The 12,782-nt window shown below is 34.5% G+C and overlaps 1 protein-coding gene across 1 annotated transcript; it reads right to left on the reverse strand.

The window, feature by feature from the left end:
- Positions 1 to 510: 510 nt before the first annotated feature.
- LOC132041855 (cytochrome b6-f complex iron-sulfur subunit, chloroplastic-like) lies at positions 511 to 8,500 on the reverse strand. The gene is made up of 4 exons (XM_059432538.1): positions 8,244 to 8,500; positions 4,588 to 4,715; positions 4,262 to 4,440; positions 511 to 933 (listed from the first exon to the last, which is right to left on the reverse strand). The coding sequence occupies exons 1-4, from the start codon at positions 8,483 to 8,485 to the stop codon at positions 832 to 834; spliced, it is 651 nt and encodes a 216-aa protein (XP_059288521.1). The 5' UTR covers positions 8,486 to 8,500; the 3' UTR covers positions 511 to 831.
- Positions 8,501 to 12,782: the final 4,282 nt, after the last annotated feature.

Below are 12,782 nucleotides of genomic sequence, written 5' to 3' on the forward strand. Positions count from 1 at the left end.
AGCCGACTTCGTATTCCCTATTTATATACTGTGACCATCTAAGGAATTAACTCCTGCGCCACCCCATTGCCATCCTAAATGGTCATTAAGTTATAACACATTAAACTATAGGCATAATACACAAATGTGCCTCAAATTTGACTTCGTTATAGCAGTTATGCCTCTCCAACTTTGAAATAAGATAAGAGACTCTCAACTTTTATAAAGTTGAACATGTAAACACATATGCTGATGCGACAAATAAAGTTTGAAGGCGTCTAGATGATCATTTTGTACGTTGACATGTTCAATCGACAAAATCGGGTACAAATTAGTCGCTTTTACTTGCGCACACCTGTGTTGGAGCAAGATACTTATCTACGTTAAGTTTGAGAGTATGTTCAAGTGTTATCCCTTAAACTAACAAGGGAAACCTTTGAGAACCACACATTTTATGAAAGAAACATATTAGAAGATAGATTATGAAATTCATCAACTGTCTATAATCTACACACTTATTAACAACTAATAAATGAAAATATGATTTTGAACATTAACACTGATAAAAGTGGTCGACTTTTGTTTTTAGGATCACATTCAAAAACATCTTTTAAAGACCTTAATGAAAATGGAGTGATGTAAATAAAGTGATAAATACAAAAAAAAAATAGCTGTACCCCAAACAAAAAAGTTATTTTGGGACTGCAAGGATTATGCTTCAATAGTTACATTTTTTGTTTGTTTGTTTGTTTGTTTGTTTTTTTTTTTTTTAAATGAAAGAGGGAATAAGCTCTATGTAACAATGATACAAGAGAATATATATACTATAAAAATAAAGCTAGATGGAATATTCTAAGCCCACCATGGAGCATCACCAGTTCTGAAGTCTGTTTCAACCCATGGAACAAACACCGCCTTCCCATCATCAACGTCTGCATGAGCCAATGCCAAGGACTGTGCCAACCAGAAAAACAAGATGTTACTACTAATAGTAACTGTTTTTCATTATGAGGGACAATAACAACATACCCACTATAATCCCACCACAAAAGAGGGTAGCATTTGCAGACCTACCCTACCTTTTGATGGGTAGAAAGTAGAAAAAGAAAAAAAGGTTGAATATATCGACAACCCATTAAAGCCAGTAAATATGTACGAATTAGTAATTTTAGGACCAATTAATCTAAAAGAACTAGAATCTCGAACTCATAAGCTTCAAATCTCGATTTCGCTTTTGGGGGTGGGGTTTTTTTGTGTGTGTGTGGTGGGGGGGGGGGGGGGGAGGGATTTTCTGCTATTATTAAGGGTTGATGTTGCCTCTAGCCTGGTTGTGAGGCAAACTGCGAATGCAGAATCAGTAAGTTTAGAATAAGTATGATCTTAATATATGTATACCATTTTATATTCTGTTTTACATATCATATATATATATAAAAAAGGCCAAAGCGCCCGCCGACGCGACGCTTTATATTACCAAACCTATTTATCTTTTTCCTCAGATTTTTGGCTTTTCTCTCATATTTCCTATTTATTATATGTATTAAAAAAAAAAGTCACATCTTTTCGGTAAGAACCAAAAGCCACTTCTTCAAAAAAAAAAAAAAATTCAACAGTCACGCCTTTTCCTAATCTTACATAATTACACCTCATTGTTCAATTCATCATTACTACTATTATTTATTACCCTACAATAACTGTCGCTTGGTCTTTTGCCAAGAGTTCCACCACCTTAAGCAGTGGGAACAAAGTGAAATATCCACTCCTTTTTGCAATGGAGGACTGGGGTTAAGTACGAGGCTTTTCTATTTCTTTCATTTTCATCTATGCCTTCCATTTTTTAACACGAGAAACAAAATATTGTAATCATTCAAGTTTCTTTTGTGTGTGTGTGGGGGGGGGGGGGGGGAGGGATTTTTACGCTATTATTAAGGGTTGATGTTGCCTCTAGCCTGGTTGTGAGGCAAACTGCGAATGCAGAATCAGTAAGTTTAGAATAAGTATGATCTTAATATATGTATACCATTTTATATTCTGTTTTACATATCATATATATATATATAAAAGTAGGCCAAAGGCCTGCTGACGTGACGCTTTATATGGCCATAAAACCTATTTATCTTTTTCCTCAGATTTTTGGCTTTTCTCTCATATTTCCTATTTATTATATGTATTAAAAAAAAAAGTCACATCTTTTCGGTAAGAACCAAAAGCCACTTCTTCAAAAAAAAAAAAAAATTCAACAGTCACGCCTTTTCCTAATCTTACATAATTACACCTCATTGTTCAATTCATCATTACTACTATTATTTATTACCTACAATAACTGTCGCTTGGTCTTTTGCCAAGAGTTCCACCACCTTAAGCAGTGGGAACAAAGTGAAATATCCACTCCTTTTGCAATGGAGGACTGGGGTTAGTACGAGGCTTTCTATTTCTTTCATTTTCATCTATGCCTTCTATTTTTTAACACGAGAAACAAAATGTTGTAATCATTCAAATTTTTAATGTTTTGTTGTGTTTGTTTACAAAAGGTGAAACTTACGCTCATAATAGCGGTGGAACACTTCATATCGATATCGGTCATCGGTTTTAGATGTATTAAATCGCTATCAAACCGATATATCGTTTGTTATTATTTAGTGGTTATCGGTCGGTTTCGATTCATCTATCTCGTTAAATTAATAATCAAATTTTAGAGTATCGTCAAAACGCCGTTAATTACCTATGTTAACTAAGGATGCCAATCTGAAACAAAACATTAGAAAGATCAATTTATAATAACAACAAACAAATTAATACTATATATGATGATGCACCTCTTTATGACCAACATGTTGCATTTTTGCTTTTCTCAATTGTTAGCCTTTTCTTCTAATTTCTCATGTTAAATAAATAATCGTCCCTTCCAAAAGAAATGATGTACGTAGCTACTTTCATAATGAGCATAATGGGGCAATTATTGTTGTAACAAAGAATTATATTCTATAGGCATTGAAACAGTTGCAACAATAGATAAAATGGCAACATGCAATCTTCCAATTCACTGCTATCCCATTTTCTTCTTCATTATTGCTTTGCATATGTTGTTGATAATTACCGGTAAGCAATGAAAAAAGTTCTGAACAAGCTACAAGGTGCGTTTGATTAAGAGAAAAGAATTTGATGGAATATAAGCGGATGCCGATGATGATTAGAGCAACAGAGCGATCCTTCGTAGGAGACGAGTACTATTTTTCACTTGATTCTTCAAGATATTTCTTTTAGGCTCTCTTTCATTGTGTATTTCGTTAACTCTTTTTTTCTTTTCTTTTTGACAAGTTAGTTATGTGTTGAATTTATAGGGTGGTAATGAGAATAGTAAAGTGGCAAGATAATCTAATTGAAGAAAAAAGAGGATTTTTATTGGTGTTTGCCTATTAACGTGGTTTTATTTTCAATCAACTTGGTTAGTTAAAAAGGATAACTTTTTCTATTTTTTCAAAGTTACAGTAATAGAAGGAAAGAAGAGGATGAAAGGAGGGAAGACTGAATATAGGAAACTAAAATATTAGGGAGGGGATGAAAAAAGAAATAGAAGAAAAATGAAAATGAAAACTAAAACTACAATAGAAAACTTTCAGTTTACCAACCGGTTCAACGGTTGAAGAAGGCAATTTCTTTCTTCTTTTATTGTTTTCTATACTTTGATTACCTTCATTTTTGTTTTTAATTTCAAGGGAGGAGAAAATCATGTATTCAAGAAATATTTAGCTTGTCTTGTAGTCGTAAAGGATATTAAAAAATTGGGTTTCTACTAAACTTTACTTTATCTTATTAATTATTTATTTTGACACTCCCTAAATATTTTTTTAATTAGATAAAATTCTAAATAAGCTTCATTAGTAATACTTAAATCATTAACCATCTGTGATTTAGAAGTATATGCTCTAAATATACCAAATTCGCATTTACTGGTTCAATTGTTGTTTTTTAAGGTTAATCTGGTTTACGATTTAATCCAAACTCATGTTATCTTTTCAACGTTTACTTTCTCATATCAATGGAAGGCAGTATCTAAATCCATTATTAGCCTATTGGCCATTTAAAAAAAATTCTAATATTTTAATTACCGCGCGAAGCGCGGGTAATTTTACTAGTTTATACATAGTTCGACCAAAAAAACAATGGGTTCAGTAAGACCGACCGAATCTGCCCTAAATTTGCTTCGAAGCCTGAAGGCTCATTGATAAGAAAGATATAAAGACAGCTACTACAGCATGGCAAAAAGGAGTTTATGACATACCAAAGGAGCAGGTCCTCTAACAACTCTTCCTTGACTGTTGTATTGGGATCCATGGCAGGGGCAAATGAACTTGTTCTCAGCAGTATTCCACGGCACAACACAACCAAGGTGGGAGCACACGGCGTTGATACCATAGGTCGCGATTGTTCCATCGTTCTCCACAACAAGGTAAGTAGGATCTCCCTAGAATTTCATTGCAACAGTATCACGACATGGAAAACTCAAAATAACATACATGTTGGAAGAATTGTTTAAATGCGCGACGGATTTATTAAGATCATCAAGCAACACTGAATTACAAAGAAATTCCTATATTAAAAGATAACGTATGAGTCCCTTTAGTCCTTGTGTGAGGGTTCGGGTTCCAGGTGCATGAGTTTTGAGCCATTCAGTTGCAACGACATCATTACCTAACGCATCCCTGGCAACGGTACCACCACTACCACCTCCTGAGCTGTTGGATCAATTCCAAATGGAACGACAAATCATGAGTAATAGTTAGTAATGCGGACAATATGAGATCAAGTCCGTCTAGTGATACAAAAGCATAGCATACCAATAATTCATGCATATAACAACCTTTTCTCTCCTTAGATCTTGTTAAGACGAACGAATATCAAGTTTTCAGGCTTATCATCTCAGGAAGGTTTTATTTTTTAACGTATAGGAATATCTTCCAGAGTATAAAAATCATATATCATATATTATACTAAAAGTGGGAAGCTCTTATCTTCAAAGTTGGATTACCATTTTGCCCTTACGCTAAATAAAAATGTAATTTAATATCCAATTAAATAATAAGTAATATTTATATCCTATTATATCTAAAGTTGGTGTTTTCCCTTTTTATAATTATTTATTAGTTTAATTGCTGAAGACAATGAAGAGTTGTAACAGCGAGACAACGAAGAGTTGTAGTATTCACTAATCCCCTTAATAGTCTTGGTTCATTCTCATAATTTTCCTCCTTTAAAGATTATTCTCCTCATTTTCGGCACATTCAATTTGTTTCATGACATTTGTTTTAACATTTCAGCTCGTACGTTACAAAGCTTTTGTGTTTCTTCAGTTATCAAAATTAAATAGTAGATGAATTATCTTATCTGCTGTGTTAAATTCTGCTAAATAATTACCTTATATAAATGGACATATAAATCAAGAATAAGTAACCCTCACCATTAGAACAAACACTAGAGGAAAGCTCCACAAGAATTTCCAGGTATGTTCCTTTTCCTTTTCCTTTTATTTTATCTTTACTGCAGATTTATTAATAGATTTAAAATTTACAACGTTAATATTCAAAGAATAATAGGATTCTTCCAAATATAACTTCCAATAGCTTGCAATTTCAATCACAAATTTTGTAGGCACGATAGTTCCTTATTATCTGTAGCAGAAAGCATAAAGGGAGGACAAAAGGAAAAAAATCAAGTCCCGAGCTACAATATTAGTTAAAAAAAAATATTTTTGTTTGTTCTGATTGAATATGAGATTTTTTCTTTTCTTATTTTTCAATTTTGATTTGGAATGTTTGGTTGTTAGTCTAAATCATGCAGGTGTAGCACTAAGACGTTGATGATGTTCTCCTACCAAAATTCATAGATGAAGGCTCATAATTTTGAATAAGAAAAAGGATACATGTACGTGTAACTATGAGTTATATACATTTATTAAAAAAAATTGATGTCAATATTGCTTCTTTGCAGATGTATACAAAGAAATTAAGAATAATTTACTAGCCATCATAGGGAGAATATTTACTGATTGAATTTTTGTATGACTTCTACACATGTTACTTTTATTTGACAACAACTTCACGATATATATAGGCCTATAAAAGGAGGCGGCTATAACTTCTTAAGGACAAGCCGAACAATTATAAATGTGAAGTAATTGCAACAATAGCCAACGATATTTATAATTAAATGTAAAATGTATGTTGTTGAAAATCAAAGACAAGAAAATTGTAAAGTTAAATATATGATATATTACAAGAAATGTGTGATTGAAGTATTTGATTATTACTTTGTTGCATTAATTTTTATTATCAAAACATTATACATCAACGATAGCAACATGTTTACTACCAAAACGTTTACACTGATTAGCATGAAATACATGTGCAATACACGTGTTCGAAAACTAGTATAATAAAAAACACTACTAACTGAATAAAATTAACTTATGGTCTACAACTGAGACTCCCTAATAGTCAATACAACATATATGTCTTTTTCTCTTCAAGTCCAATAAAATGAATGACAGTATTAAAATTACAGCCAACGTAGTTGATCTTTCTTAACGGATAGTTTTCTGAAATTTACCATGCTGATTGTTAGAAAATTGAAGTTAATTGGTACTGCAATCCTGTCAATTCAATTAAGAAGGCGTCTAATTTCTTCGAAAAGAAAAGAGGGTCAAAAACACATCAAGCATACCTTTTTTTGAGTTTCCTACTGCGTGTGAGAGTTTCTTACCTAAACTATCACCAACTGGTTTGCAAAACACACCTCAACTATCAGTTGTTCACTTTTCTTACCTGAACTATCACCAACTAGTTTGCAAAATACACCTCATTAAAAGTGAACTACTGAAAGTTGAAGCGTGTTTTGCAAACCAGTTGGTGATAGTTTAGGTAAAGAATGAGGAACAATGATAGTTGGTAATAGTTTAGCTAGGTAGGAAACTCCCATACCTGATAGTTCAGGTAGAAAACTTAAAAAAAGGTGATAATTGAGGTGTGTTTTTGACTAAAAAGCACTGTTAAACTACAACTTTAAAGGGGTCGTTTGGTACACGGTATAAGGTGAATATCCCAGCACTAACTTTGGGATTAATTTTGTACCATGTTTGGTAGAAGGTAGATAAATTTATACCCTCCACCAAACAAAGTATAAAATGACGCTTAAACTGACAGATGGGATATCCCACCTTATCTCATTAACCTTGGGATTATTTTATCCCACCTCCCAAATGGAATAAATTAATACCGGGAAAATTCAGCCCGCATACCAAACGACCCCTTAAGGGTAAAACTTTAACATCAGTTGCTGAAATAGCAGAGATGGCAAAAGAGTTACAAATGTGAAGGAACTTGACCCAGAAACTGGAGTATCAGTCTGATGAATTAACAATGCAAAAGCTTAATCACAGAAAAAGCAGCCCTCTGGCATTCAGTTAACTTCGTAAAAGTTTACACTAGTTGTCCTCCTCTTACATCCCCATGAAATTTCAAAGCCACATAAAAAATGCAACAATTTGAAAAACCTTATCTAATAGGTATAAATTTTACACTATCAAGCCACAAAAAAGGAGTTAGATAGAATAACAATATACTAACAAAAACCAATTGCAAGGAGAAGGCAGAATAAATTGAATATAGTTTTACACTATCAAGCCACAAAGTAGGAGTTAAAGAGAAAAACGATGTACTAACAAAAACCAATCTCAAGGGAAAGGCAGAATAAACTGGATTCAGAAGTAACAACGCTCCTAGCTAGACCCCCTAATATAGAACTCAATCCTAGTAAGTCGTTTTGTATTTTTGAAAAACTGATTCGATTGATAGGATTTGATATGAGATTCATGATGTTGATGAGATTAATATTCCAATCTTCCTAATTAGAACTATTAGTTACTAGGTTATTTCTTTCGATCTGCCTAAGCTTTAGTGGATAGAGTTACCCTTTAACTATGCTAATAGAAAATAGCAAATACCCAATGAAATAATCAAGTTACGCAAGCTGATTTAGACACCACCATCATCAAAACAACGTATATATGTAAGGAAGTATTAATTTAACATGTCATGTTTCCTTTTCTAATAACTAGTTACACTTACTATATACTAAAAAAAAAAAAAGTTAGTACGTTATCATTTGAGTGAGCTGATAATATAAAAACTACACTTTCAATGCATAGGAGTTGAACTCAATGCAAAAAACAAGGGCCTAATTTGTGACCGAAGGTAGAAAGGACTAACCCAGATGGTGCAAAGAAAGTAGCATAAGGTACAAACATGCCACCAGTGGGGAGAGCAAGAGCACCCAATAAAAGAAAATTCATGAGCTTCCTCTTTTCCATATCAGGCACATTATCTGCAGGAATGCTAGTAGCCATGCATTTCACTTTCATCCTCTTGTCCTTTCTGTTATACCCCGCATTTTCAGAGCATGAGTATGACATGTACCTCACCGGAGTAATGGAGCGTCGGAGACGTCCCATGATGTTTTGAAAGGCACAAGCCATGGAAAGTACGTAACAACGAAGAAAAAGGGTGAATTACGATTCTCGTAAGTCGTAGTCGGGAAAGAGTATTTTGAAACACGAGAACATGGCCATCATTAGTATAATAAGTGATAAATATCATGTGTGGAGAGTTTCGAAATATTTAGAGATCGAATAAATTGAAGAGAAATAAGTTCGACGAAAATTTGAGAAATGCTGAGCGGATTTTTAGTCAACCTTGGAGGCACATATCTCCTGGTATATATGGAGTTTTAAGGCGTTTCAAAAGCCTAAAATGTAGCTCGTCGAGTCTAGTTTGTAATGCAACAAAACCGTTCATCGATAGGACATCGGAGTAGAGAGTTATAGACGTTACAAACTGAATCGCTGCGCAGAAACAGCATTGCTACATTGCTACGATTGTAGCTACGTACCCGTAACATCGTCGGCCCACCCACTATAAAAGAGCTAAAACCCCCATTTTCAACACAAAAAAAATGTTACAATGTTCCAGAAAATTCATCCATTAAAAAGGCTCCTTCATCACACAAAAATGAGAATTTTGAGCAAAATTCAAGCTACGGAATACCAATCGATGTCAAGACATGGCAATGCGTAGACGCGATTATAATTTCGTATGGTGTTGGAGTTGGATTGGGAGCAAGTAAAGGATGAATATTTTGCTACTTTCATAAAAATAAGGTATGAATCATTAAATCTCTCTCTTTATCAAGTTTGATTAAGGAATAATTGCAAGAATTAAGTTATAATCGTTGTGTTGATGTAGTTGATTTATGGATTGAGTGTTGAAGAGAAATTTGGATGGAAATACATATATTTACCTTGTAGGATGTTGGGTATGTTATTATTGATGTTGTTAGTGTTAATTGCAACTTCTTTACGGAAATAAAGTTATTAAATCGTCGTATTGCAAGTGGGTTAGTTGAGAAATTTAGGAAACATCGTGTGGGATGTTTTAGGAAGTATATTGATATGGAAATGATTGTATTGATGTTGGTATTGTCATTGTTGTGTTGGTTGTTGAATTGGAATCTCGGGCTAGGCATATAAACGGGAAATCTTTGCCCGAATTTCGACGAAATTAAAAAGGGCTTTCATTAAGTGTTTAAGACGAGCATATGACGGCCGATTCTAACAATAGAATGAATGGTTACATATGTAGATTACGAGGCTACGAATAATTCTTAAGAGAGTTGCAAGACAGGAAGTAAGTTGGAAGTCGAGAATTATCTTCCAGGTATGTTAAGGCTCGTCCCTTCTTTCAAAGGCATGATCTCTAGGCTATGATTTCATAAATGTTTCCATATTTTCCTTGTTATCAAAAGTTAAGAAGGCTAAGTTTCTGAGGCATGTTTTCCTTCCTGATAACCCATAAATGTTTTCTAAAATATTCGTATCTTCCAAACCAAAGGTTATGACTATGTGAGCCCTTATGATGGCAACGATGGGAATGTTTTTCAATAACAATGATGATGTTAAAGATGAGAATGTTATTATGATGAAAATGATGAGAATGATTTCATGTTTAAAGGTTTCAAGTTTATGTTTTCGATGACGATATGAGAACGGTGAACTATTTCTTGATGTCTCAATTTTGTTCATGAATGATGACTATTTCTGTTAAGATTCCAAAAGTACATGACTTGATGCCCTATGAGATTTATGTTCTTATTCTATATTTTCTCGTAGTTCTATTCTTCATTGATAGTCTCACCTTAAAATAATTGTTCCTTCAAGGTGAGACAAAGCGACGATGAGTATTCCATAATATATTCGGAGGCTACCGACCTTACGTCACTCCGATCTGGTTGTAGCTTTTGATTGGGCTCTCGTAAGTACGCTTTATATATATATATGTATGTATTTTCTCACACTTGCGCCGCGCTATAGTCGGCCGGGCGGTACGTAGATGTGCACACCGCTGCGGTGGGCATGTTATGATATTGCCGGACGCGGGAGGCACGGACGCGTGCTAATGATGATAACCCAGAGCCTTAATGGCCGGGCATGATACTACTTATATATCACACCGAGCCTTCATGGCTAGGGCATGTTACTCACACCGATCCTTTATGGCCGGGCATGTTACTATGTATATGTATGAAATGTTTTTTAAAAAGGCTAAGCATGCATGACATCCGCCTTTTGAAGGCATCGGATGTTGAGTTATCTCTCTTACCTCATTGTTTCTTTTCATATCTATATTATGTTATTATTCATGCCTTACATACTCGGTCACATTATTAAATGTGACGTCCCTATTGTGGACAACTGGCGTTTTCATGCCACGTGTATCTACGAGTAGAGGATATGGCTAGAAGATGTTCATTTGGATTGGCGAGCTCTCCATTTCTTTCCGGTGTTGCCGAGTCGTAGTATAAGTCATGGTATAATGATTTATGTTAGAGACTTTGTGACAGTCATGCATATAGTATGCCGATCTTTTATGGCGGCCTCCGTAAGCCGAAGGATTATCATGCATTACTTTACCGATTTCATATGATCACCGAGATCTTACTTGATTTGATAAGCGGAAAGAATGTTTTTTAAAACTTTCATCATGCATTTCATTCCATGACTTAAGGGCCTGATGAGACTATGAGTATAACGAGAGCCAGTGGGTTCGCTCGACTCTAATTAAGGGTCGGGTGCCCATCATGCCCCATCGGGACTGGGGTGTGACACTTTCCCAATCCAAGGCCATTAACCTTCAGGGGCTTCACAAGCATTCAACCCGCTCTTGCTTGAGCATAGCTGAAAATTAAAAGGAAAATAAGAAAAAATATTACAGTAGCAAAACCAGGATTTTCACTAAAGGAATTCAAAATATACAAAAGTAAATATACGAAGAAGCGAGTATAAACAGTGTAATTTTGCAAGTTCAATTAAAGCAGATTGTTGTGATTACAGTGAGAGAGCTAGGATTTTCACTAAAGAGATTCAAGATATATAGAGAAGTAAACGTATGAAAAAACTAAAGGATTCAACATCTACTATATATACTACACGGTGTAAGTTTGCAAGTTCAATTAAAGCAGATTGTTGTGTTTTCACGAAGGGATTCAATATATAAAAGAAGTAAACATACAAAATGGTCTAGGGTATTCAACATCTACTATATATACATAAAAAATATTTTTGACATATTTGACATCTACTATTTTTGACATAAAACATGCGAATTGTTCGTTATTCAGGATTTAGTTTATTGTTCGTTATTCAGGATTTAGTTAGTTATTCGTTATTCAGGATTTAGTTTGTCCTTCGAATTCTTGACCTTTCATTGAACTATTTCAATTCTTTAATTCCTAGCTGGTTGTTCAATACAAGCCATAGTCTTGTTTATCTTAATCTCACAAGAAGTCAGCTGCGTGGTTTACTTCCAAATGCCTTTGGCAATATGCGTTCACTTAGAATTCTTGATCTTTCTGGGAACTCTCTCTTAGGCAACCTTCCACATTCCTTTGAGAAAATGAGTTCAGTTGCCTTTCTTGATCTCTCAAGAAACTGGTTTACGGGCAATTTACCACCAACCCTACCATCAAAGCTGAAATACTTGAATTTTTCTGATAATTGTATGGAGGGTCCTTTAGCGAGAAGCATCACACAACTTAGGCAATTAATTGTCCTCAAAGTTGCTGGGAACTCTTTCAATGACTCGATTACAGAACATTTCTTAAATTTCAGTGACTTGAGAGTGTTAGACTTGTCATCCAACTCATTTATCCTCAATGTAAGCGCAACTTGGATGCCTCGTTTTTTCAACTTGACTTTCTAAAGCCTGCAATCTTGCCGACTTGGTACACTGTTTCCCCAGTGGATTCAGACACAAAAAGAAGTTGTCATTTATTGATATCTCTAACGCTATGATCTCAGGTGAAGTGCCTGATTGGTTCTGGAATCTTTCTGCGAAGGCTTATCACATGACTCCTTTCGCAAAACAATTTCAGAAGGGAAGTGCCTGAATTCACAGAAAGAGTTCATCTTACTAAATTGGACCTAGTGAAAATAATTTTCATGGTCCTTTGCCTCATTTTTCACCCAAGATGATGACCTTGATTTTGGAAAAGAATCTCTTTAATGGTACAATTGCCCTGTATGTGAATCACTTGTCATGAATAATTCTCTCGGTCTTCTAGACCTATCTTCAAATTCACTATCAGGACAACTTTCAGACTGTTGGAGATCTGGGAAGAATCTGGAAGGATTGAATTTAGCCCATAATAACCTATCCGGGGAGATACCTCATTCAATTGGAGATCTTGCTGAACTC

Source organism: Lycium ferocissimum, unplaced genomic scaffold (assembly GCF_029784015.1).
Source record: "Lycium ferocissimum isolate CSIRO_LF1 unplaced genomic scaffold, AGI_CSIRO_Lferr_CH_V1 ctg11992, whole genome shotgun sequence".
Classification (NCBI taxonomy): Eukaryota; Viridiplantae; Streptophyta; class Magnoliopsida; order Solanales; family Solanaceae; genus Lycium; species Lycium ferocissimum.

Bases quoted from the DNA above. Each gene is read 5' to 3' on its own strand.
- LOC132041855 (XM_059432538.1), bottom strand. From the start codon at position 8,485: ATGGGACGTCTCCGACGCTCCATTACTCCGGTGAGGTACATGTCATAC. The intron at 4,716-8,243 runs GTTAGTCCTTTC...TTGATCCAACAG, and splicing joins ACTTTCTTTGCACCATCTGG to CTCAGGAGGTGGTAGTGGTG. The intron at 4,441-4,587 runs GTTATCTTTTAA...AATTCTAGGGAG, and splicing joins AGGACTAAAGGGACTCATAC to ATCCTACTTACCTTGTTGTG.